This window comes from Cloeon dipterum, chromosome 3 (genome assembly GCF_949628265.1).
Source record: "Cloeon dipterum chromosome 3, ieCloDipt1.1, whole genome shotgun sequence".
Classification (NCBI taxonomy): domain Eukaryota; kingdom Metazoa; phylum Arthropoda; class Insecta; order Ephemeroptera; family Baetidae; genus Cloeon; species Cloeon dipterum.
In genome coordinates this window covers 12,830,927-12,858,562 of record NC_088788.1, presented here as the reverse complement: position 1 = coordinate 12,858,562, position 27,636 = coordinate 12,830,927, and the positions used below count along the sequence as shown (strand labels likewise).

Genomic DNA, 27,636 nt, shown 5'->3' with positions numbered 1-27,636 from the left:
CCTTCGCAAGGCGTCTTTTATTACTTTGGCATGTGCAGCACCTTGTCTTGACACTCGCCACCCGAGCCGGCGAATCTTGATCACAACACGTCGCGGCAGCCTGTCAAAACTTTTCCTCGAATCATCAGCGGACGAGCCCAATTTCGGTAAAGACGTCTCGAATTGGCACAAGATGAAAGGCGCTTTTGCAGACCCTCACGCAATATGCAGTATCAAAGGCACATTTTCCAAGCAATTTCGATTCATTGACTCATATAGAATACGTGGGGACTTCTTATAAGAGAATTGTTTCCGTTTTTTCTTTCTTTTCTTTCACTACCCTATCTTGCAGACCATCGTGTCTTTTCTTTCTAGGACTTGCTTCTCTTTTCCGCCGGTTTGTCTTCATGTATCATTCCATTAGTCTAAATTACAGCAGAGCGAATTTTTTGAGCAACTCGGAAAAAAGTTTCGCTTTCGGGCGAAAAGAAAGCAAGGCTGGCCAGCGAGCGTGCCGACGCAAAAACAGTTGATGCTGAAAGGAAGATACGTGAGTCCGCCTCGACGTCTAACTCGAAGCAAAGTTTATTTCACCAATTCTGAGTGTGTAGCCAGGAATGAGCTAGTTGCAAAGGAACGATTTAATCGCAAAGAGAAAAAGAAAAAAATTTAGATGAAAGTTTATTGGAAAATTTCTGTGCTCTCAAATCGCGCAGAAATTCGTCAGTCTCGCAGAAATCCACTCTAATATCATGGTAAAATCCAGAGAGCAATTTCGCGCGCGAGCACTACTTCTTTATTTGCCGGCAAACAGCCTCTGCAGACGCGGCGATATTGAAATAACGCGCTCAATTTAGGTAGAGTGACATCCAGAATTTAGAATCATATCTTCGTCGCTCAGCAGCTAGCTCTCGTCAGGCATTCAAAGCCCATTTTCAACGGAGGAAGAGCTAGCTTCTCTTTGGCACACAGGGTCTTACTTCTTCCTCGCGTGCAAAGTTGTTTGTCTGATGCTACTTCTTTAGATGGGCGTAAAACGGAGATACGCGCAGTCGTCAGTTCACCTCCTACTCTGACTGAGAATTACACTCAGGTCAAAGATTCAAATATTTTGCCAAAGATTTTATTAGAAAGTGTGTGAGCAGTGAGGTTGGCTTTCACACTGCATTTGCAAATAATCAAATTTGAACGCAAATGCCTCGTCATTTTATGAGACTGGAAACCTCAATTTGAGACTCGTGCTTGACTGATTGTGAGTGAACGCAAGTCGTGTGCTCACGAAGCGGCATGGGCGGCTCAGTGGGTTAGACACCTTTGTACCTCCTCCACCGAGTCAAGTAATAACACAATGACGAACCGGCCGAGCCGACCCACTGTCTCTCCCTTTCACCCTATTGTGATAGGGTGACTGGCTGCTGCTGGTGAAACGGCCGGAAAATTAACCCAAGGATGCGAGAACGCAACTGCCGGCCCGTTTATTAGTCGGGAAAACGCATTAAAAAGTTGGCATCCATAAAAACGCTGCAGGTTTTAATTAGACATAAAGTAGTAGCAGTGGCGGTAGTGGCGGCTTAAACATAAAAACTTCTTAACTGCGTTCCGAAGTGCTGCCTTTTCCGGTTCTCTGAACGGAAAATTTATATTGCATGAGTTTGTCACCTCGTCTAAAGAGACATAGACATGATTAAGAAGTAAATGTGCCTCGATCCACAAAGGCTGGGGTTTAAAGAGTAGCATTTAGAAAATTTTCTTTTGTTATCTTATGCTTGTGCAAGTAATAACGGCATCACTTAGAAAAAATACTCCGCTTGCAATTTGTACTTACACAAAGAATTCTACAATTCATCCCGTCTGAAAACATTTCCCTTGCCGATGAAAACCAAGCAGATGGCGCTTTGGACTGATCTGGCAGCGGTTGAATAAACAGATTAAGTCCTCGTCCGGCCATCGATATTGGATATATAAAGCTTCCCGGTTGCCGCTCTGATCAATCCGCGGATTTTTCTGTGTATATTTATATAAATGAAAACACGAATAAACAATCGCCAGCTTAGAATAAACCTCTGCCGATCGCTCTGGCTGCAAATTTTACTCCGGTGAACTCGCAGGCAGCCGCATTTCCCACGCTAATTGCATTTTCAATCAGAAACGGAGGGTTGCTCGCTCCCAGACTGGTTCCAATGCCAGGTGGGTACATCCGATGGAACGAAAATCGCTCTTTTTTCCTCGCTTGACTGACTCTTTAGGCTAAAAAATAATTAGCATACAATCAAAGAGCGAGTTATTTGGTGCGACGGAGAATGAGGCAGATTTTCCAGTGTTGTGTTTACGCGCTGGTGATCAAACGAAGTCATGGCTATGCGCAGGAAATTTTAAATAACACATTTTTCGATGGAAGATAACAAAGAGAGTGCTTTCCAGTCACGCTTTAAAAAGGCTGTTTTTTCCCGCTGGCAAGCAATGAGATTTGGTCTCTCGCGGATCCAGTGGGGTGGAAGGATTTGAAGAGATATAAATCTGGCTTATATCAATTCCCCAGCTGGCTAACCAAGAGTTGCAATATTTTGATAAGAGCTCTGTACCGACCAGAAGCAACGGCAAAGGGTTTCTCCTCTGGCTAACTTTATTTATTTTCATCCTCTAACCATTCGGCTGACTTTCAATAGCCCTTGAGAATGAAAGACATGCGTCTGACCTCTGACATTTTGCATTTTATTTTGCTCACAGAAATCTAACATCAAAAATGCTAAAAAAATCTACCACTGACGATTTTTGTATTATTTCGTTTGGGGCGTTTTTCTTCAGACATAATGGTCGAGCAATCTGAAGTAAGCACGAGGGTTTTTTTACGAGAGAAACTCATGCCACAATATTTATGATATGGGGAAGAGCGAGCGAGAGTGACTCAAGCGCTCAGGTTGATTGCCGGCGGTGAGTGGTATCGTCTGTCAAATAAATGAGTCGTTTGGCTACAGAAACGGATTAGATTGCAAGCCGAAAAAATGAAATCTTCTTTGGAATGGGGGAAACCTTTTGTAGCGGCGCAGCGATTAGTGGATTTATGAGGGGTGCGTGGAGGAATGATGGATTGGCTGACGTCTCGTTTGCTTCTGAGAGCGCAAATGGAAATCGCTTTTGCCAGAAATGGTACACGCGCCTGCCTGAGTGTTTGTTTTGCATGGAAAATATCGGCCCGGCAAATAATCCCAGAATGAAGAGAATGGCGATGCGGATAAATTGCAGGTTCCCCCGACGGAATTTATTGCGACGAGCGGTTTAAACGCGCGCTTTTATGTCCTCGGGATGTAAAAAAGGAGCTGATCTTGCATCCGGAGATATTGTGAAAAAAACCCGAGTGGAAACGGTTACGACCGCCGCGCAGGTATTAAGGGTGCGGAAAGGGTTTATTTTATTTTCGCTAGAATGAATTCAACTGCCTGCCAACTTTCATTTGCATTCCCGATCTGCGAGCTCTTCGAATGTAGAACTAAATATGAACTAGCTTTAATCGGCTTGATTTTATTGCCTATTATGCAATATTCCGGTCGAACCGGCAATTTTCTGGTCGGTGCATATAGCAGTGTGCTGCAAACCGCCGACGGATCTGCAATGAGAAGTGGCCCATTGAAAAGCGCTCAAGCCGAGCGTGAGGCCGATCTCGCATGCATTCCATGCGATCGCTCGAGTTTGATGGCGGCTAATGCTCGGCCTGGCCCCCCACGCCCCCACTTGTAAGCAACCACCCTTCATAATTGATGGGGAAATAATCGCTCGTCGACCAGAGGCACACTGATTACTAATTAATTAGCAATGGATGCATTTGGTGCGGTTTCCTCACTGGACGGATTGACATTGTTTGCTCGGCTCTGATCAAAGCGTCATTTCGGGAGTCCGCAGCAATGATTTTGCTGTGTCGGCGGTGACATCAAAAGCGCATCACGTGCATTTCTAAACGTGTTTCTCGAACTAATCAAAGGATTTAATGTATTTCGTTTTGAATCAAATCATGTGTTTGTGCCAGAAACTCATTTTTAATGGAGCTATAATGTTTTTTTTATGATTAATATCCTGCAAAATCTGCTTAAGAACTAGCATAAACTATCAATCTTAATTTTTTATCAATTCTTTGGTGAGTGTTATATAGTAATTTGGACTGGACCGTGACAAATAATAAGGCCTAGAAATCAATAATGATATGCTTTTTCTCAGGGGCTCTAGATTTACTTTTAGGAACGAATTAAATTCAAATCACGTTATAGTAAGCTATTATTAGCCATACTTAAAACCGTCTTCAGAGTGGTAATTTAAAAAAACTGTATAAAACGGCAGTGAACCTTTAAACACTCAAAATGTTCTACGGTTTTTGGCAACAGTGATATTTTCACCTTAACTCAACGCTACATATTTTTTTAGGTTACATTAGATCGTAAAGAAAATATTTGGCTATCAAAAGGCATCATCCATAATAATTTTGTATCTTTAAGACTTTTCCTACTAAGAAACGGAGTCGTTATAAAATTTTCTTTGCCAATAAGCTCTTTCCAATCATAAAATATGCATAATTTTCTCTTCCCTCGTAAAAACTCGCCCAACATTAAATATAAATCTGTTCCAAAAGCAATTTGAAGTCGCCTACCTCGAGTGGGCTAAAAACCTGTTCTTTTGCGCCTCACTTCAAACGAATTCATTATAATTCCAATAAAAACAGCAGCCAGTCTCGTCAAAAGAAGCGTGTCGCGCGCAATTTGCGAAACGTAAGGCGCTTATTTCATCCGGCCATTCACGAAATGCGCTCCCTCCTTTTGACAGCGGCCGAAATAAGTTGCAAGGAAACAAAGTTCGCCACGCAACGCCAGAAAGGAGCTGCTTTCGCGCTGATTATGATCGGGCCCAACGGAGCCAGTTTCCATGGCGACGGGCCCGTGAAAAATGCCGGTCGTCTGCGCTCGCCGTCTCGCAGCCGCCCAACGGCCCGCCGGCATTTTTAATTCAAGAGGGACACTCACACGCTCGCTTGCACACATGCAGCCGGTAGCTGAAGTGAAACCGCAAATACAGATGTAAGTGCGGGGCTGGAATTAGTTTGCGCACATGCCCGACCACCGTTCTTCGCGAATTATTAAAGCCAATTGTGTGTTCGCAGGAGTTGTTAATTGAGTTGTTGTTTCGCTGCAAACTTTGTGAGCCCAACTCGGCTCTAATTGTGCTTTTCAATTGTCGGCCGACAAACATATTCCCTTTGCAACTTGGCAGCCCCCAGGCTCCACTTTTTCCTCGGAATTGACCCATTTCGACGGCCGTATAATTAGCAGGGCACATTCCAGCGAGCGCCTGCGGACCGCCGAGGTATGCAACTCGCTCTTCGCCGCTGCCCTGACGGCTGCATAAGGAGTTTAAAACTTGCTGTGCAGAAAGGCGGCAGATCTGGAATTAATTACGACTTACTTACGAGCTGAGAGATGCTTGGATGGCTGCGCAAAGTACAGACTCGGAGCTTTCTTGGAAGTTTGAATTTTAACCGAGCTCCCCGAGGCTATTATGCGGTATTTCGTGCATGATTCTAAAATTCTAGTTATTGCAAATTGCCCTCTCGTCTCTCGTTTTGCTGAATAAATTCACTAATTTTGTTGTCAAAGTATCTTCACGAATTTGCATTAAGAAATCTTTTGACTTAAAACAGTTTTGCCTTGAGCATTGACATACACGGCTTTGAAATTTAGACTGTCATTACTTTTTCTGATCTATAAACCATTGTAATCACCAGGAAAAACTTCTAAATTTCGCAACACTGCACACTTTCTACTTTTCAATCGCATTTCTTTCAACTGGTGCTTTACTTCCCTGAAATTCAATTGTCCCTTCGTACTTTGGAAGCGAAAATACGCAGTCTACGGCTACAGACAAAGAATCAAAGTCAAAGTCTGCCCATTGTTCAAAACTATTATTGCCGTCTGCTCGCTCACCGCACTGTTATAATCATAATACTCTTCCTACCTCCCTGGAAGTAATTACTTGATAATTAAATAAAGCGCCGCCGCCTCTTCTCGCATCTCGTCTCACCTACCAACATTAAATATGCAAGCCTCCCCATTTCCATTTCCGGCGCTGTTTACTCAGCGCGCGCGATCCAACCTCCCCCGTCTCGAGCACACAAAACGGTGATGATCACGTGCGCAAGAAAAAGGTGCAAATTTGGCGCCTCGGTCGAGGGGAGAATGGTCACGGCGCGGCGAACAATGAACGCGGCCGCCCTTTATGTGTGCGTGGCAGCGGGCGACGGAAAATTTATTGCCCGGCAGCAGCAGGCAGTCATTTCCAGAAACACCGTATCGCCCCTAACCCTTTTTGCGGTGATAAATCATCCTTTATCAATAATCAAATTAATGGTCCGCGAAATTTTCGCTTTTTTGCGCCCTCCAAAGTCTACAATGATGATGTAGCATTATTAACAAGCTCTTAGCAAAAATACCATTGGAATCCGCAAAGATTTATTCGACAGGATATTAATGTAGAGTCGATTTGAATGAAAGATAATTTTTTTGCTTTTTTAACACTAATAATGTTGTCTACCCTAAGTATACCTTGATTGCGCTATTCAATCTACTCTAAATTGCTCCCTTAAGAACGTAATTTTCAAGAAATTGTATTACACGGAGTATATTTTTTGCTACAAGGAAGCCTGGTTGTTTTCCCATGATTAGTTTTTGGCGCCAATTCTGAGAAGAAAGTGTCGAGCGAATGAAATAATAAAAGATTTGCTGCCTGTGCTCCATTTGCCGTGAGACGGCGACAGACTTCCAATAGTCTCGATGGGAAAAGCAGAAAGGCGGGCATTGTGCTGGTGAAATGAGATTTCCAGCTGCGGGAAAATGACAAATCAAAATTGCGCCAAGCAATATGTAGTATTTCGTCTGCGCTCTTTTTGTTGTATGCGGAATATAAAGAGGAAAGGAGCAAGGCGAAAATCTTCGATGGTGCGACTGCTGCTCATGCTCAAATTGTGACGCAAAAACTTTCGCAGTCGGAAACTGCGACTTCTGAGCAATTTATTTGACTCGAGTTATTCCGTCGTTAGTACATACACGCATTGCTATTCAATAGGAACTTTCGCCGAGAGCTGTAATACATTTGGAGATCAAAAAGAGTCGACTTTGTTTCTGTCGTGACCCGTGAAAAATGGGACCAACTTGCTTGCTTAGTGGATATTTGATAGCGGCCGTTTATTTGAGATATTCGAGCTGCGCAAATTGGCTCCGATTTGGTACCAAAAGTTTTTGCGCAGCTGCTTTCTACGTAGTAATTTATTATGCGGTCGTAATGTGATCACACTGATATTGCATTTCTCGTGATTTATACCTGCGGCATTTCAAAATTGTAATATGTGGGTTGTGAGTGAATCTGTCTTATTTCCTTAGCTAAATGATAAATTTAAAACTCGATAAGAGCATAATATTGATGCTACGAGTGCTTCAGCAGCCACTCTGATCTGCCTAAAATTTAATCTCTCCATTCACGCTAGGGGAGCGAAATTCTGTCTCTTATATATGGGATGGGAATTCGGTATCTTACATGGCTGCGCACAAAAGAAAACTGACGAGACGAGAGGGCTGCAAATCGATGTTGAGGGGCATCGTCCTAAATTATAATCATTAAAGCGTCGTCCCGGAGACGTCAGGGGACGGAACGAAGGACGAAAGGAAGCAACCAGCCGCACAGGGGCATTATTTAACTCTTCACTGGACCAGACAGCATCATTAATCAGTGGCAAGCACAGCGCTTGAATCTCCGGTCTTATTTCCACTGGTGCTTGACGTCATCATTAGCCGGCCAAGAGTGATGTCTTCACAAATAGTGCGAATAACAAACAAAACGGCGGCAGCGAGAGACAATCAACGGCTTGCTTCCATTTACGTCCCGAGAATTCATTTAAACGCGGGAATCTGCCCGGCTGAATGGAAAGCCGCCGCTGCCGCACGCAGCACACAAAAGAACGGAGTGAGTGGGAGCGAAGAAGAAGTGCAAATGACAATTTCTCTCCGAAGCAAGCAAGCGAGCGAGTTTCGTCGTCGGCAGCGATGATTACAATAATGGCCCGCACGCTGATTCCGGCCGCTTCAAATGCAAATGTAAACGGTGCGGGAACTTTTAATACAGTACAGCACAGATTAATGCTTCCCTTTGTTAACGCGTATTTGGCGGCAAAAGTCTTGGAGAGAACGACTGCTAATAAAAATAATACGGTTATGAATTCTGAACGAGCCTGTGTTTTCCTTCTTCGTTTATTATATCACGAAATCTGTATTAATTAAAACGAAAGACGTCATTGTAATCAAATCCTTGCTTGTTGTTTCAACCATTTCATAACGTGAACCAAAAATACCATTTTCAATTTTTGGGTATCTCACTTCAAGCGTGCGAAGTAATGGGTTTGATAAAAGAAAAATACCAATGATTCTGCCACCACAGAGAAATGAGCCGCGAACTCCCCTCTTTAGCTAAGGGCCTGTTTTCGACGCTGTGTTTCCCTTTTTTGCCTGGCGCAAAAGGCATTTTAGCCCGCTCAAAGGCTAAAAATTTTCAGCATTAATTCGCCTTTCTACTGAGTGTCGGTGCACGGCAGAGAGAAATTATAATTCGAAACCAGCGGCGGAATGGGAGAGCGGAGAGGCAGGCAGCCGGCAGCACCGTGGGCTTTTGACTCCCTCGATTCCTTTGTGGCACACGCTCCGGCAGCAATCAACTTGCAGAACAAAACGCGCGCGTCCAATTAGACTGGCTGCATGCGACCCTTGGGCTCGCCGGCCGACTCTCGACAATTTGGCATCAAACGGCCGTAAACTCGGCCAGATTTATTGATTTCTGCCGATTTCGCTGCCGGGCTTGAAGCTGATCAAATGAATCGAAATGTACACACCGTCGCATGTGGAGCGGGTACGCATGTAAGTGCGTTGCAGGTTGCTAATATGAAAACATATCACGACCGGAAAATTTTGCGAGGCTCAAAAAAGGCGCCGCGGGCTGCTTTTTCCACTGGAATGAAATTGGCGAAAGAGGAAATGAGACATTTTTACCTCTACATATATCCACCATTTAATCTCCCAATAAAAGTTGAAAACTAAAGCTTTTTTATGGTAATAAATTACATTTTATGCCTCTGGGAATGATCGGCGTGGACAATTATACCACTGAAAAAATTTCACCCCTCATGACACGAACACAATTTTGCTTTAAAATTCACTAACAGTCAAGTGCTTTTAATGTTTGCGCTGAGTTAATTCATGATTTATTACAAAATGGGGGGACAGACCTTGCATAAGAGTCGACGAAGGGCTGCTTCCAAAGCAAATCCAGAGAGCTGAAAGGGTTGGAAAAGCTTGTCCACTTTCGCCCCCGCTAGAAATAAATTGTGAAAAGTCAGAAGTTGTTTCGACTTTCAAGCCAGCGGCAAAATTTGACTCGCAATGCATACGATTTATCTCGGCCATGCACCATTTTTTACCCCGATTTTGTTTATAACATGACACATCAATCATTTCTAAGCAGCTAATGACTTTGAAACGCATTTGTCAAGTGGCTAGTACTCGACGCTCGGCGTCGCGCTGGCTCCTGGCTCCTATACACATGCACTAAAGGCTCCACGCAAAAAGCAGCTATCTCCAATGTGCATGCTCGTTAAATTCCTTTCTGCTGTATACCGTGCATACTTTATCTGTTTCTTGCACACGCCTTCCGAATTTTACTATGCTCGCGTAATGCAGCAGAAAGATAATCCTTTATTTACGTCCAAGGGAGGAACGCGACGTATAATTTTCTGTAGCTAAGACGACATGCTTCAGATTCGATAAACAAGACGTCAAGATAAAACGACTGCGATGTTCACTTTGCGGTGGAAATTTTTCTGTCAACACCGACTTAAAAGTGCGAAATGCTGTAAAATTCGTTTTAGTATAAAATACTTGTCAAACGCCTGGATTGATTGTAAATAAATGAAACTTTCGCGACTTGACACAACGGATCTCTATTAAAGACCGGTCGAACATCATCAGGCGAGCCAACATTAGCAGGGCAGTGCCGGGCCATTAATTACTCGTCTCGCTTCTGCTGGCAGTGCTGAACAGTAAAGTAACCCAATGGCACCGTCCTTTGGAAGTTCGTGCCAAACAGTGAAGCGTCTGCTGCCGGTCACCCTCTGCACTTTGTCTCCGTCAGGTTCAACCGTTGTTATTAGTGTAATGCCGCGTGTCGTAAAATATATGAAGAGAAAAAATGTCTCCGGGTGCACTCTTTGTGATGACACACTCGGCACTCTGCGCACGTTATCAGCCTTCCATATAGCAAGAAACGACCGTTTGAGATGCATTACGGCATGTTTTGCGCACATCTCCGCCTGCTTTCGGATTCGCAGGAAAGTGGAAACGAAAATTGCGCGGATTAATAATTCATGTGCCAAGCTTTGATGCTGCTCTTGTGTTTACTCCATGCAAATGTTGCCTTTTCGTTCTAGACTAATTTTCGTCGTGGAAATGTTTTGACTTGTACAGGGTCTTTCAAAATAATTTTTTTTTCTTGTTTTTGTTGGTGTGACCAAAGTTCTTCTTTTAGCGTAAACACACTGATGAAAATGTTTTGCTCGCCGATCTATTGCGTAACTGATTATTGCCGGCAATTAAAATTATTGGAGTGATTTTTTGCAACGGCGACGTTCTAGACGCGTAAAAAGTGCGTTGTTATGACGACAAGATCAAAGTTCGTCCACAGACTCATTCATAACACGCGCTTAGCCTTTTTAATCAAATGCGCATATTATCTTGAGGTTATTGGCAGATAACAAATACATAATCTCGATTTTAATTACTACATTAAAAGTTACGATCTAAGAATAAATGAAATCGTAAACAAACAAATGATTTAGGATTTCCCGATTGAAAACAATTGTATAACATTCCAGTTTAATACGTAGATTTTACTACGACAGTTCGATTGCAAGATAATCCACGCATCTGTTTTCTTTGAAAGAAAAAGAATCTGCCGATGAGACATTTATATCAAACGGTATCTGAAGATTTTGTTCCATCGCGCAATGTGTGCGCATGTTATCCGAATGCACGGCCTTTGAACCTTTCCGTGACAAGCTATGCTCTTTGATAGACAGAGACGGAGGCTGCTGAAACGTGCACAGAAAAGATGAAACTGCTCACCTAGCTGCTCTCGGGGCTCAGCAGTCAGCACAACACCTGCCACCCGACTCTCTTTCTCGCCTTCGCGCCACGCTGATCTCAACGTGCATGCGAAATTCGCGCCGCGCGCTCGGCATATATCACATTTAAGGTGAATTTCATTCCGCTCTTTCTCGGCAGCCGCAGCCAGCAGCTCATAATTCAAGAGCTCGCCTGCGAAATGTTAACACCCCGTGTGGTTGGCGGTGCACGCGATAAATTTATCCCCAGTACCACCTATACGCGACTACATATTACCCTCGCGCGCGCAGCAGCTCACTCTCGCAACGTGGTTAGTCAACACTTAAACCGGCAGGTACGGCATAGCCGAGGGTGACGTCACGTTTCTGGGCCGCCTGATAAAGTCGAAAAGGCCGCCCCGGCCAACGGTAAACAATGGGGGCCAAATTTATCACGCTACCTTTCCTGGTGTCTTCATCAACGAGCAAATTCCAGCGTTTGCAAAATTTAGCGCCTGCCCAGTGTGCTCGTATTTAATAATTTGTTGGTACAGCGAGATATAAAACATAATTTGATGAATTTATTATTTTTTTACCTCTAAGGATATTTAAGAAAACTTAAAAATTAATATAATAATACATACATATATATAAATATATGGCTTATATTCAACCCTTAATATACCTCAGAATTTTACTCTCAACAGCCCCATCCAGGTGAGATATAACATTTCATTGTAAATTCAGAGAACTGCGCGCTGCATATCTCCATACCGACACGCCGGAAATTTATACCCGCGGAGAATATTTATTGCTGGGCTGAAAATCAGCCGGCGTGCAGGCAGCTGGAGACGAGAGGGCGGATTCGCACCCTCGAGCCGTTTCGCCTTGTTGGCAAGAGTGCGTCGTTCGTTCGCTTTTGGCTGGGTCGCGCGACGCGTAATTCGAATTATTGGATTGTGATGTCGGCTCAGATGACTGAATAATAAGTTTTGCTCGCGCAGCAGCCTGCTTTTGACGTCCCATTTCGCTCGTCGCTTTTCAAATTTTAATCCGTCAACATAACATTTTGCAGGGGTGACGGTGATGATGATGATGATGCAATTTTCACTTACAAACGCTTCTACCTACGCACTAATTGACGCTCATTGAATTCGATAGAAATTCTGTGTTTCTCTGCGTGGCTTGATTGCTATCACGAAAAGCAAATAACATGAAAATTAAATTTCACGTCGATCATTTTCGATTTCGAGTGAATCTTGCCTGGGAAAAATGCACATTAAAAACGAGCGCTCAACAAAAATTGTGATTCAATTATTTGAGGGCCTGTGGAAATTTCAGAGGAAAAATGCTGCATCACAAACCCTTGGTAATATCCCGGGCGGAACGAAACAGTGCAAATGCCAGAGTAAATATTTTGTTTGCCCAACCAAATATTACTGCTCGAAATGATCCAGCGTAAACAGTGTGCGAGAGATGCGGCAAAATAATGGATTGCGAAAATCCGTTTCGCAAAGTGCGATCTGATATCTGTAGCAAATATTTACTTGATCGCCGCGGGTGGCGTCACAGGACCAGAGTGAGCACGATGCAAACGCAATATTTGTTATCATTTGCATGTGTCTGCCCCGCGATGACCCACATACAATATTTTTATATATCATCGCTCCTGCGTGAACACATCCCTGCCATCAAAGCAAAATTGGAGACTAGCAAGTCGCTCTGGAACAGACGTTTGAAGCGTCCGCCTCCAGTTCGGTTATTGATTCGCCTTTGTCAAGATGAAATGTCGAGTTTCGTGGGAACAGAAAACGTTTATCCAAGTTAATGGCGTGTGATGAATTCGAAACGTTTCTCTATTCTGCCGAGATGCAAATCTTAAAATTACGGCCGCTAGAAAAAGCCCCGCGAGGAAGACCAGCCGAGGGAAAAATGTATTGCGGCTGCCGCTGCGTCGGGTTTTATCGCGCGCTTATTTGCGGAAGTTGCTCTTCAAGTTCACGCGTAATTTCATCCTTTCGGCCCGTCGGAGTAATTGACGTGTATTTATTTGGGGTGCGCGCACGCCCGGCCCCTTTGTGTGCTTCGCTTTCTGCTTGAAAGTCGTCTGCAATTTGTATAACCCGATTTTACACTCAAGTGAATCCCCTAAAACTGCCTCCAGCAACGACTTCCGGATTTCATCTCCAATGCAGCTAAAGTAATTTTTCTTGTGGCTTTTTAATCTATTTTTGTCTGACTGAAAGAGAAAGTTGATGAAAAAATATTTTGCACCCACTTACTAGAAAGCAGAGCAGCACTTATACGGTGCTTCAAACTGAAACTGGAAAGCAATCATTGTATATAGCTTAATCACGTGTGTTGAATCCAGCTAGGAAAACTTACCAGTAGTGACAAACCAGTTAACATTTTTTCTTTGCATAGAAACAAAAACGAGTTCTTTTAAATTTCCCGACTTTAAAACTGCTTAAAGATTCATAATGCCTGTTAAGTATGATAATAATAGTATTTTATGATACAACGATATATACCTTTGAAAACTCGTCTGTATTTGCGTCATAAATGAAATTCTTCAGGGCATATTGAAGAAGAACTCGTACATTTCACTGACGTCATCTAAATAGCTCTTACTCTGTCTTTAAAAATACTTTTAATAATTTATGAAATTCGTATTCATTTTCTGGATGTTGGAAAATTTTTCTTGTGTATTCATTAAATATAAAATCTATAATCTTTTCTACAAATTTAATAAACAAAATAAAATACTGGTGGAGCTAAAAAATATAAGTCACTCCAGGATGGAACAACTTTCACATTTTTCCTCAATCCGTCCGAATTGTTTTTCCTCATTTATACTGTTTTTCCCTCTTTTATTATTTTCATTTTTAGGGGCAAAAAGGAAAGTGAGGTAGTTGAAAAATTGATTGCTGATGAGTTAGACCCCAATGCTCATATAGTGACTGGCAGAAATATATACTATTGCTGCGAGTTTTCCAAAGTGTCGCCCGGCTGTGTCAAACGGTATTCACTTTGTCACGACAACGGGTGCCAATTACTTTAGCTGGCAAAACACACGCTGCTATTGAAAATTATCCCTGACGCAGTGCTCTTCGGCGTAAACAGTCTGCGAAAATTGCCGCCGTTTGCAGCAATGATATTTTACGCGTGCTGGAAATTGAGTCGCGCCAGTGAGAGCGAGCGATCGCTCTGCGGGGACATTTGTCATTTTTAACAATGTGTGCATGTACATGCATACGTACCAGTGTACATAAACGTGTCGACCGGGGGAAAACAAGGCAAGCGAGCGAACGAGCGGCGGCTCTCGGCGTGTCATTACGTATTCGACGACGGCACACAAACCATTTTTCAAACGTGATCGTCTCGCGCTCCTCTTCTTCTTCTTCCTCTCGCCCATTAACATGTGCTCTGTCAGCGTTTTCCTCACTCAGAGCAGGTCCCTGACGCGCGCCGGCCAAAATATCGAATATATGACAGTTGCGATTTTCCGTGCCTCTGTTTTCTGCAAATCGAAATTTATTTTCGCGATGCTCGGCTCGGCGAGCAGAAAATTTCGCGGTTATGAATTTTTCATGCGTCTATATGCCACCCATTGATTATTTGTGCAAATTTTTCTCCCGCGAGTCAGCAAGTTTTTCGCTCCGCCCCGAGCCAAATCGCGGCAGCAAACTTCCAGACGCAGAAATCTTTTTCCTTTTTCTCTCTCTTTCTCCCCCTTGCGCTCTTTTCTGAATAAATAAATAAACATTATCAATGCGAGTGCTGTTACTGCTGCCAGTCGAGTGTTGCGTGGAAGTTTTTGCATGAGTAACTACGCTCTTTGCGAATCAAAATCGGTGAGCTCGCTTCAAGTATTGGAAATGAGCATCAGACGCTTGTTGCTTACCTAGCTCTGTCAAATCGACAAAGTTCGTGGAAAACTTTTTGTGCGCTTTTGCTTCGCTTACATAATGAAGGCAATACAAATTTTTGCACGGCTGGCTTCAGACTTGGAAAAAAGCAGTGCGGTTGATTTGATGAAGATGCTTGAAAAGGTTCATTGCGACTTGTAGCCATGGAAATGGCGCTATTCCGGTGAGATACCTGAGACTTTATTAAATCTATTTGTATGACGACCCCCTATTGGCTCTTTTCCACCCTCCAATCAGATTCTCTTGTAAAGGTGGAATTTAGTTGTAACATTGCATCGCACTTAACGAAGGAAAATCATTACTAACAGTAAGCTGCGGACCAAATTTTAAATTAGCAGTCTTAAAATCACCTATAATCATCGGTTGCAAGCATTTTCGCTCAGTGCAGTTTATTAATACCAAAGGGCAGCTTAAGTTCATCCAAATCCATGTGTACTCTTTAACCATGCCCGGCTATTATTATATTAACCGGTTTGCCTAATTATTAATCTATTTTGGTTTTGCTCATCGTAATAGCTGTTGATTTGAGTGGAATATATCAAGTAAAAGTCATTGACCCTTCAACATCGTTTTCTAATCTTACAAATTTTATCGTAAAGTGTCGTTACTTCAACACCTGCTCTGTCAGCTAGGGACCAACTCTCCATCTGACTTTTAATTGTAAAGTTAGCATCAGCAATTCTAAAGTGCAGCCCGGGAACTGGCACACGCGGCAGTGCGCAGCGTTTTTTCTAGCTCGTGAATTATCATTCAGACCGCAGTTGGCTTCTTCTGTTTTGCATCTTCACAATCTAAGCAAATCGCGGCCATTGAGATCATTTTTTACGACGAAGTGGTGTTTTGAGCAGTGAATTAATTGCTGTTATTTGAGAGTCAATTCAGCCGCCGCTCCCTTGAAACGCCGGCCGCAGGTCTCTCAGAAAGCACTGCTCGCGATTGGCTGTACGCAAAGTACGTGCACTTATTCAAATTGCATCCTTCGACGCGGGCTGGGGCGCCGTCTCGCAATTACGCGCGCTCTTCACCGAGGCCGAGAGAGCAGCGGCAATTTCGCTAGAACCGTAATTGCGTTATTTACAACCGGCAGTGGCTGTCGGCTGTTTTTGCGATTCAAGTTTGCGTGGTGTTAATCCACAATCAGGAACAAATCGATTCCTGGAAAGTTAATTTTGACAAAAATGTAAGCTATTCGTTAAGTCCTTGTGACGGTGCCAAAGAAATTAGGTTGGTTCGATTTGTAAGAAGAGATGAATACATAAAATATACATGGTTGAAGTGCAGTTATTTTCCAAACTGATTTCCAACTCGTAGCCAATTTATCATGTATGCATTTCAATTTCTATTCAGTGCGTCAGTTTATTGATCCCATTGGTAATTCAAACCGTTCTGTAAAATCAAACGCTAATGACGGCAAAATAATTTCCAGCAACGAATGGTAGTGTCTCATTACTGAACATATCGTTTTACTCTGGGAGAGAAACCCCATTGCGCTTTGTTGCAATTTACAAGGGAAATTCTCTCAATTTGAATAATGTATTCGAAGCGAAAATTATTTAAAACTGGTCGAATAGCATCGATCCAAATGCGAAACAGGCGACACAAAACCCGAGCATCGCGGAATTTCGTTTCACCGCAAGGAATTTCCGCTCCAGCCGGCCGGCCGGCTGATCACGTGATTTGCCGGTGCTGAGGCGTGTAATTTTAAGCGTTTGTGCGTACGCTGTTTATTGACGGAATTCGAGAGGAGGAATAACCTCGATTGCAGCGATATATGTACTGCGCAGTAGGTCTCATTGTTGTCTGGCCAGCTCGGGCAAAAACTGGTCCAGCTCGCGCTCACTCACTCACTCACCTTGCTGCTGGAGCCATTGACTCCGGCCGCGGCTAGATACCTGCTCTTGCGGTTGGTGCAGTCCGCAGACGGCCTTTGAGCAGTTTCATTTATGGAACACACGCTCAGCTGGCTCGTTGAATGGCTGATGAAACGCCATCAATTATTTTCCTCATGAATTTCTTTTCCCTTTTACGGCGGCGGTCGACAGTATTTCATATCCTCCATCCCCGCCCTTTTTTTTCTCAAAGCATAACCAGGCATGCAGCGGTACCCGCCAGGGTCGTGGAAATTGGCTACCTTTGACAGCGACTGAGCAAATCTCGTAACTGAAAACAGCTCCGAGGCGTATTCGGAATTTTCCCTTCTCTGGTAGCAGAGATACACTCTCACGATAAGCGGTGGATAGACAATCAATCTTCCTTTGATGTGAAAGAGGATGAGACCCCGAAATATGATGACCTTTCTGTTGGCAAAGCGGAAATTCGTCAAATCGGAGACCTGCAAATCGATAGCCTCATAATTTCGCACTCTCAACAAATTAACATATCATTGTCAGACATTGCTCGACTTCCGAGAAGTTCGCCTGCTTAAATACAATTACTTTTGTGAAACCAGTTTGACCTTCCAAAGGCATCGGATCCATTAAATGTTGCGCCGAGCCTCGATTATAGCCGCTGTTTTCACTTCCAATTATTTACCTTTGAAATTCCGGAAGCTCTCGATCCTGAAACCTGCGACCTCGAAATCCACAACCCTGGAAGGCTCTGCTGCATTTATTATTTTCATTTTTGACGTCGCAGCAGCCCCGTCAGTCAAGCAGCACAAACATATTAAAATATCATTTCACAGCGTGGGCGGGCTCTTTAGAAATATCATGACTGATGACACATCATCCATCATCAAATTAGAGCCAACACCACGCTCAGGCAGCAGAGGCTCGATATTTTGACATCGCGTGTGTGCCCATTTCGGAAAGCGGCCCTTTCAACCGGCGATGAAGAAAGTTGCGAAATTAATATAACGTACAAACACGCGCCTGGCGAAATGAAATGAAGGAAATTCGAGACACACGCCCGCGTGCATTACTTTCGCATGCAGACTCCGCCGCCTGCCTAGGAGGAAAAATAGTGTCGGCTCAGATGCGGGCCGGGGGTGCGGATGCGGCTCTTGCCGAGTGGCGCACGCAGAATGTAAAACGTATGTAAACAAGACACCTGCCATGTTTCAGCGGCGAAAATATAACGTGTTTATTTGCGACGACGGCCGTGGAGAACAATTCGTGGCTGCCGCGCTCAGGAAGAACACCACCTCCCTAAAAAGAAAACAAAAAAGTGAATTTGCATGCTCGCCAAAGAAGCAAGGCAGGAGAAAGAAGTGAAAAGCGCAAGCGAGAGAACAACAACGAGCAATCCTCCTGTTTTCAATATAAGTGCAAATCGATCCGGCAGCAAATCAAAAAGATGCATTCAATGAGGCAAGGAGGAACGGTTGGATGTGGAATAAATTTGCTCTCGTGGGTTAAGAGTCATAAGCGAATATGCCCTGAAATTTAAATTGGCATAATCTGAACACCATTGGTTATAATGTGGGGCACTTAAGTTTTTTCGTTAATTGCTGTTTAACACTAACGTTAGTTGTGAAAAAACAGTTAAATCCGATGAGCAAACGGTCCTTGTGTTGAGAAACCTGTTTCTGTTTCAGTCATTGGGTTGTTTTGCGAGACGCGTTTTGTCTGCAACACATGCACGGTGGTGGTTTCGATTTCGTTTCTTCTTTGATCGAGGCTGGTGCTTCGGGGGCCGGATTTGCGATAGCGTCGTTCGCGTCCATTACAAGAAAGAAAAAGCGCCGGTGTGTGTTATTGTCGTTGGCGAGTGCTCTCACCTTATCAGAGCGAACGAGAAGAAAAGCGGCCGATCGACCCGCACAATGGGTCTGTCGAGGGCCCTTTTCCTTCTTTTTCTTGCTTTCTCTTTGCCCCGATTTCGTAGTCGGACAAAGCCAGCTCGTGTCGATCGCGCGTCAGATCCCTGCGGCTCTCTTATTTCGGCGGGAAATCCCGAGATTTAGATGAATTGGAAAGGCTCAGCCGGCGCTGATTGCATTGGGATTTGGAACTTTTGTCTAGCTACCAGTACCAGCGGTCGGCGGGTTGACCCAGCTGCCGCTCCATACGCACGATAACTTTTTGCCGCCGAGGATTAGGCGGCAAGTGGCCACTGATGCCGGCACACTGTTGAGCGCCTTTCTGATTGCCAGGCAAAATACATAGAAGAAGTAATCAAAATATCGCTATGAAAATATGAGCTCGATTCTGAGACTTGATCGCGATTGACGTCATTCTTTCAGAGAGTGCGCTCGCACGTACCACCAGAGAGATAATTAACTCTCTCTGCTGTTCTAATTATCGAGTCCTTTATGCGCTCTCTTCTTTCCCTCTCGGAACCAAAATGGCGGCTGCAGCGAGCATCCCTGCCAATTACTCTTATCGTCGTCATCGGCGGCAAAAAGACCCGTTTCATTTTCGAGACGCTATTTCCTGCGTCAAAGCGCAGATATTATATTTCCCAGCAGACCGAGTGAAGTAATTCTCGCTGCAAAGAAACAAACGAACAAAACACCGCCCCATTGTGCACACAGTCGATATTGTGCGCGCATATACAAAAAGGGACGTTTCTCCGCAGGTCTGTTGCTCAAGTTTCGCAATCATCTGCTCTCTACTCCGCAATTGGCGCGCGCACGAATAACGACCCTCGGGGCACAGTGTGCCGCCGCTGCAATTATTCTTTAAAACAAATTCATATCTCGAAATCCCATTTGGACCGAAACGGAGCGCTTTTCTATCGGAATAGGCCCGCACACTGACTGAGTTTATTTATCGCCGCGGCGGCTTTATTGCTTCCACGCTCTGGATAATAAATAAACGCGCTGTGCGTGCAATAAAAGGAGGCGCGCAGGATTTGCTAAGTGATTTATTCATTCATTCGCCCGATCGCGTGCCCTTTCCCTGCTCAGTTGACTTTAAACTTGGCTTAGTTTGCTGCTTTAAGAGTAAATCATCCCCTGGCTGGAGCATTGTTTTGCAGAGGACGACTCGGATGCAATTAGTCAGTTGCTGGCTTCAATATCCGCCGGCGAAGCCAGCAGCATTGGGGATTTGCGTGCCGTTCGGTCTCCTCACCATTCAAATTAAAATGGGCACTATGCTGGTCGATAAAACTGGTGTGACAGCGAGATTAGCCGTTGGACACACTCGAGCTATGAATTTTTACGAGAAATTCCATCGCAATGAGCTCCAAATGTACGTTAATAATGTTAGGAAACTCTATCATGCAGAAATAAAAGTATATTTACCATCATATAACCTAAAGAGGAATATGTTTGGATGCTATTTTTTAGTTAGAAGCCAAATCGTTGTATTTGTAGACGTTTCAAAGTAAATATCTATATAATGAAATTTTCGATGGGTTGAACGAGTGGTTATGTTTGGAAAAGATGAAAAAAATTAAAATCATAATTTTAAGATAGTTTTGGTTCAATTGTAATGTAATATAATGTGCAGAATTGACTTGACGGACCAGATGAAGTCAATTTTACCGATGAGATTTTAGATTATACTTAGGCTGAATTGACCCACCTCCTGCGTTTATGCTTGCAGTTGATACATAAAATGCAGTTAAATCAAAGAAAATAATGCAAGGAAAGGCTAAAAATGATCTAGCAAAAAATTCATTTTAATAACAATTCATTAATCGTTGTTAATATAGGTACATTCAACATGAGAAATTTTGGATTTTTCTAAATGTCGAGCATTACTCATCATTCGATTCAAAAATATGTCTGTAAACCAAAGTTCACCTAAAATGTTCACGTTGAACGGTGAACTAATTGTAAGTTCATATCATATTAACCATTCAAATTTTGCCACTTTTTTCACAGCCCTTTAAAATTGACAAACCGTTAAATGGGGGAAATGTCGACCACATATCTTGGTTCCCTGGGCATACCAAAATCAATGGCTCCTTTAAAAAACGTAAAATCCTAATATGTTCTTTGCAGTCGCTACAACAAAGATAAAGAAAGAGAATGGCATGGAAATGAATGGCAGTATCTGACTTGCGAATATTAGCAATACTCCACTCAAAATCGACAATTCTGTTAACCTCTCGTTAGTCTGAGCGCGCTTTAGGCCTGATTAATTCCGCTCTGTGTGTGCAGTGAACGTAGCGCTTGCGAGCGAACAGGGAATACTCGCAGTTCATTGGGGCGTGCACTAATTTGCCAAGAGACAATGGGACAGCCGATTCGGTCCTTTGTGCCCGACAGAATGGCTCGCGACTTATTCTCATTAAACCGCATCAAAACTTCCCCCGGCGCGTGCCGTTCGGAAAACACGATCTCCTGCTGATGATGCGAGAGCAACTCCATTATTGCTGCGCGCGAGCGCCGGATTTGCCGAGTCGTAGTAGGAAGTGGATGGATTATCGTTTGAAGTTGCCTCTTGTTGAAATAATTACGCACACGCCGCCCCGTCTAGGAGGCTTTGAACTTTATTAAGCCCCCGTGCACTGAGTAGCTGTCGACTAGTTTGCAGCCCATATTTGGTGGAATTTCGCCCGAAATTTCAACGCGGAAACGGGACGAAAGTAGGTCAACGCTTTTTGCCTGTTATATTTATTCGGGGTTTCGTGTCAAGGCTGCGTTTTTCACTTCTTATCTTGAACACTCGAGGGACAAACCTCGGATCGTTGTGCATCATTCATCTTTTCGGACTCAGCTGACCCAGATTCTATCTGATGAGGCTTGTATCCAAGCAGCGCTCTGAACGCTCGAAGATGAACTTTGGATGTAGCCTCGGTGAAGACCAGATTTTCTTTTCGGACTGGATTTTCATCATCGTTCCTGGTGATCTCGAGTTGGATCAAAGCGTGGAATTGTGCTGCATGAACCTAACAACTGGGCCGCGCCTTTTGTCTCTACGACAGCTCACTTTGCGCCTGCAGCCCACTAACCCTTTCATTAAAGTCGGGCCGGGCAGCCGCAGGGCTTCGACCGACAACTTTCCACCGAATTGCGCAGCAAACTCGACGCAGCATCTTCGAGCTTCTCCGCCGACGTTTTACTGCAAATTGCGCCCGTCAGCGTTGATAATTACACGAAAGGTCGCTAGCAGCAAACGGAGACGGGCAATTATTATTCAAATGGCTTAGCACGTGACGGCCTCTTTTATCTCGCAGACGGCTGTTGGTGTGTCCTCACAACAGTCAAAACATTACGGTCACGTGCTTACACTGAGATGGTTCACTGCTTTTATCTCATCGCAGGGTCAGATCGATATGATTTCTCTTGACCGTTTTATCATTTTGTTTAATTACGTAATAGTATCGGCACTATCTGCAGCTCTAAATATATACTTTGACACACATTTAATCACGTTTGCCTCAATTTCAGCAATTATTATTTATATAATTCAAAAATAATAATGTAACAAACAACCTATTTAATGCGTGCTATATACCCACAATGACACTGTGTCTATTCTGCCAAACGAGCAAAGGGCTATCCAGCAGAGCAGGTGTAATAATTGCTGGTTGCGAAAGACCCCAATTGATGACAATTTAAGTGAAAGGCACAACATGTTCTGTGCGAGCACGTTGAATTAATAATAAAAGCTGCCGGCCGGTGTGGCGCATTGAACAAGATCCCTTGCTACTATAATCGGTTGACTAAATTTCGTTCACACGTAATAAACACAGCAACCGCTTTGAAGTGAATTAATCGGGTAGCCTAGAAGGAACTAATTATAGCAAGTTGCGACGATGGCAGAGAAATTGCTTTTTTCTCCTTTGACGGCTAATCGCAGAGCAAAAGCTCTTTTTGGTGAGAGGTGCCGGACGAAAAACGAAGAGTGTGTCTATTTTCGCGCTTCCTTGGGAAGCGTTTGACCGAAAATAATCGAAAGGAGTAAAAAGAGTTTTGTGGAAGTTTTACAGGCGACGAGCGGGTAGTGTGCGGTTTGATGACAGCACCAATAATGATCTTCTCTCGTTCGGCCCAACTTTGCTCGCCGTAGGAGAAGATGATTAAAAGTTTTTGCGTCGCTTTTTATTAGAACAAGGGACCCCCTGCTAAAGTTTTTGTATTAAACAAGCGAAAAACATTACGGCTGTCACTTAGCAGCCGGCGGGATGCCACTGGTTGAACCGTTTAAAAACCACTATACTGGGTCCGAATCACTGCTGCAACTGCGCATCAGACCTTTCTCTTGCACGCACACACGCACAAGACGTGGTAATTAGCAGAGGCATTGCCATTTTCATTACTTGGGCGTGTTCTTTTTCCTTGTTCTGAGAAAATAATCTCAGCATGGCAAATGAAGGCCTCGCAGGCAAATAGGTAAAATGATTGGCATTTGACTAATAACTTCATGATCACTATTGAGCAGCAATGGAGGCTAAATCGATTTTGTGGGGCAACACAAATTAGAAGCAGTCTGAAAATTTACTGCGTATAAATTTTGTTAGGAATTAAAAAAGCATTTTGGAATGATAAAAAACCTTAACGTCTTAAATTAACCAAATAAATTAACAACATTCATTAAAAAAGACCCAGTTTTTGTGTAAATCGGACTAAATAAAAATAAAAGTTGAGGAAAAACAAATATTTTGCTTAGCTAACGTTCCTGTGTAATAACTTGGGCCAAAAAGCAAAAAAATCTCACGTGGCTTCTTCATGATCCGCGCAGAAAACAAGTTTTTTATTCACAGAGCCCACCAAAAACAGTGCTATTTGCTGCCTTACTTGGTGAGTGGCTATTATATTACGCTGCAATTATGCCCCGGCAGCGCGACAACAGAACCCACTCATATTTACGCCCCACCACGGCCAATCAGATCGCTTTCTGATGCAACACGTGAATTCGTTTACAAACATCAACCACGCTTGAATGTTTTCGCTGCGATTTCTGCGCTGCTCAGATATCCACTTGACGTCGCAGCATCCACATCCAGCAGCAGCAGCAGCAGCAAACTTTGTGACCCTTGTCCGCCGCGCCGCTTCATTTTTCATTCTCTTCTTATCTTGCCGTGCCAGTGAACGCACTAGACAAAGCAAAGAGTTCAAACCCGAGTGCGACATGCGATACGCATTCCTCTTCCTGGCGATCATCGCCGGATTTTCGGCCGCCGAAAACGTGACCACCCCAACTGCCGCCCCCTCGTTGACTACCACTAGTCGAGTGGTGTCAACCACAACCCTCGCAAGCACCACCACGACTAGCACGACTACGAGCACTAGCACCACAGCCGCTCCGACGACCCCTAAAGTCGTCACCGTCCAGCAGAACGGTATTTACCAAAGGCGACACCTCCGGGGGGTTTGTTTGGGGTTTTATTTTCAGCAAGCTGCAGTTTTTGTCTAACCAACAAGTAACTGACCTCTAATGACACTTTTTTCCAGACAGATTTCACGTAATTTATCGAGGTCGTTGGCGTGTTTTAACCCACGCGCGTGTAAACAAGCGTGTTCCGCAGCGACTTGCTTACTTAGGCTCAAAGTCTGCTTTTTGCAGTCATTCATTAAAAACGAGTTCGTCGTGCGCATTGAGCGTACCAACGGCCCGCCAAGTGGGTCACGAATTAATATTTTTATTGCACTTTTGCATTCCCGCGGCACTTGGAAAGCATTTGCCGCCGACCGCCTTGGAATTAGCATTCAAGGAAAGTGTATATTAATCGATATGTGTAATTAAAGCAGCAAACGTTCGACACAAATCATTGAAACCGCTTTTCGAGGAAACAAAGTCCGAAAGTGCACAGCATCCAGGCACGTTGTTGCGACAGCTTCCATCGTAATTATCTCGTCACTCATTACTTCCGACTGCTCACGTTTTGTACAATGCCCGTTTCCATGCCTACGAGATCTTTACGACCCCGAACCTTTTTTGTTTTCATATCGCTTTAGCATAATTCAGCTCGTGCCTTTGATCTCTGTTTCTCGCGATAAATTCTGCATTCACCTACAAAGGAGCATTTTCATGAATATTCCACGCGCGTGATATTTAATTATGAGTATCGTCCTTACTAATGGCGCTCCTTTGTCCTGCTGGCCGTGCTCTAGATGCATGGTAAATTTAATCGCCACGTACTCGGGGAAAGTGCTACATTGTACGCATTTTCTATTTCTCAGTCAGTACATACGCATGGAAGCTGTAAGACGACAACTGGTTTTCCTTCGGCCTGACTATTTTGAGACTTTCGTGCCTCGGACTTTGTTTAAATATGGTATGTTTTGTGATTTCTCTCCACAGACAACAAGACCTGCTCCAGCACCGAATTCCGATGCAAAAATGGACGCTGCATCCCTGATCACTGGCAGTGTGACAGTGAAAACGACTGTCAGGACAACAGCGACGAAGATACGGAAATATGCCGTAAGCTAAATGTTTCTTTTTCGTAAAATATAACTTACTCTCGAAATTTAATGCTTTCAAAGGGTCAGTTGCAAAGCTGGTATGCAAATATGTACTTTTTCTTTCAATTTAAAAAAAATCAAATATTTTGACGCTTTTTTAAGTTGATTGGCAAATTTTTTATTAATAAAAGCTAGTATTTCAAGTACAGTTAGAAATGCTTTGCGAACTTTTCCTTCAATGCATCGGGGGAAAATTGCGACTGAAAGTTCTCCTTGTGCTTCTGGTATAGCAAACTAGAACAATTATTATTTTCCATTCTCAAGGGGCACCCACTTATTAGAGTCCGTGGCAATCAGCAAATTGAACGCGTAGCTCGATCATTACCCAACATTCGTCGGCGTCAATACTGCGGGGCAAGCAATAATATCGTCTGGAAATGTTGTTTCGTTCTCTGTACAGCGCGCACTTTAATTGGATTAATGACTGTCTCAGCAGGTTGTGCACTATTATTAGAGAGCGATCTCTGGTCCATACGCGCTTTTAATGCCGTTGAAGGGCTGAAATTAAGCTTCTACTTTCTGCATGTACTTATTTTCGTGACTTTTTATATCCAGCCGCATTAATAATTTATGAGATTTTCGCGCAGGCTCGACTTAATATGCACAGCGGTGGGCTTTTGTATTGGAAAAGTCCAAACTAAATTATGCAAATCTTTAAAAGGTTTTCTGCTACGCCACCCCATCGCTGCTGTTGCATCCTTTTCAGCCTATTTTATTGACGCAGCAGACGGCACGTGCGTCAGACAAACACGCGGCTGGGTTGGATTTTTTTTCACCAGGGTGACGTCTAAACATCAATTTATTCCCTAATAAAATGCTCTCGGCGACGATCCGGACGGCGCGCGTCATTCAATTTCCAACTCGTTGCAAAACTAAAACTTTTGCTAACTCGCACGAGAAACGACGAGTTTCTTAAAATCGAGGTGGCGCTCAGCGCGTGGTGGGTTCGGTGTGACTTTTATAGATGGACGTGAATAGCTTGCTGCTGTTCAGACCAGCCTTTTCAAAGATAAATATTTTAAAATCATTCCTCCGGCTTGGGTCACAGATTCACAGATAGCTTTGAAAATTTTATGCAGACCACCAGCTTATTTCCCTGTGACATTTCCCTTTTCAAATCGATGGGCATAGATGTGAAATATGCTCCTCTAATAAAATAGCCTCAACGTTTACGTCCGTTTAGTGTCTCATTCCTATCTTATTCACATTTCGGTTAAATATAAAAATATTGTAAGGAGCCATAAATTCTGCTTTATGGCCGGAAGGAATGATGGGATCAAACAAGAAGCACCTTTATGCCCTCTTTTTCAAGCCGAAAGTCACATCCAATATTTCATTCCGGAGGCGCAATAAATAGTCAGTTCTCGTAAGATTTACGTTCAGTCGCCGCAGGCGCCGCGATCACGAATCACGCGAGTTGGAGACGAATTGTCTTCGTGAATTATTTGCCGACCGTAAATTCAGAGCGACGTCGGTTACACCCCAAACAGGCACATACTCTTTAGCTAAATTTATTTGCACAGGGTGGATGGAAATTGAGTTGCCAAACGATAAAATGCATTGCTTGTACTTTTTGAAACTATTCTTGAAATTTGAACGTCAGCCATTTTTTGTTGTTGATGCATTCGCATCCTGAAAATATTGCGAGTTAATTTAATAATTATACTGACCGAAATTTTCATATTGTATAATGTTGATTGTTGGATTAAATGAAACTTTTTATCATAGCATCAATATTAGGGCTGCAGTAGCTGAAAACAGGTCGACCAGAACAATATCTATTTTTCTCAAAGAGTACAAGTCCATTTTATTTTATCTTTACTATGGCATACTCGAGTAAATTCATCAATCTAATTGATTTTAAAATTATTTTATATTTTTATAGACATGAGACATGAGTGTGTGGAATATCAGATATTTTGCAAGCGATGCGACAGATTGCGATTGAATTTCGCTCGTCTCCAACGGACCATCCTGTAAGCGCCGGCACACATACACGAGAGCGGCAATTGTTTCGAAGCAGCGGAGGGCTTGTTCTCCGCCCGAGTGAGTGCACGTCGGTTGTTTGGTGCATGCTAAGTTCATTGTTTGCGCCGGGGTAAATAGCGGTCCGCTCCGAAATTAATGGAATTGCGAGCACAATTGTCGCTCACAAGCCGGTGCGTATGTGTTTGTGTGCCCAATCTATTTGTATGGTCCACGAGGGTCGCGGGTGCGGGACGCATGCATGGTGCGCTGGTCAATAT

At 43.6% G+C, this 27,636-nt stretch overlaps 1 protein-coding gene across 8 annotated transcripts in view; it reads left to right on the top strand.

Moving 5' to 3' along the window:
- Positions 1–27,636, top strand: part of LOC135939632 (low-density lipoprotein receptor-like) — a 95,598-nt gene that overhangs the window by 49,371 nt on the left and 18,591 nt on the right. For 4 of the 8 annotated variants that reach the window (XM_065484108.1, XM_065484106.1, XM_065484109.1 and 1 more), the window contains exons 1-2: positions 23,887–24,264; positions 25,227–25,349. In XM_065484108.1, coding sequence (XP_065340180.1) covers positions 24,054–24,264; positions 25,227–25,349 — 334 coding nt within the window. In that variant the 5' untranslated portion in view covers positions 23,887–24,053. Of the gene's footprint in view, positions 1–23,886; positions 24,265–25,226; positions 25,350–27,636 lie in introns of those variants that run through there. The other 4 variants (XM_065484112.1, XM_065484110.1, XM_065484113.1 and 1 more) reach the window with 1 other exon arrangement.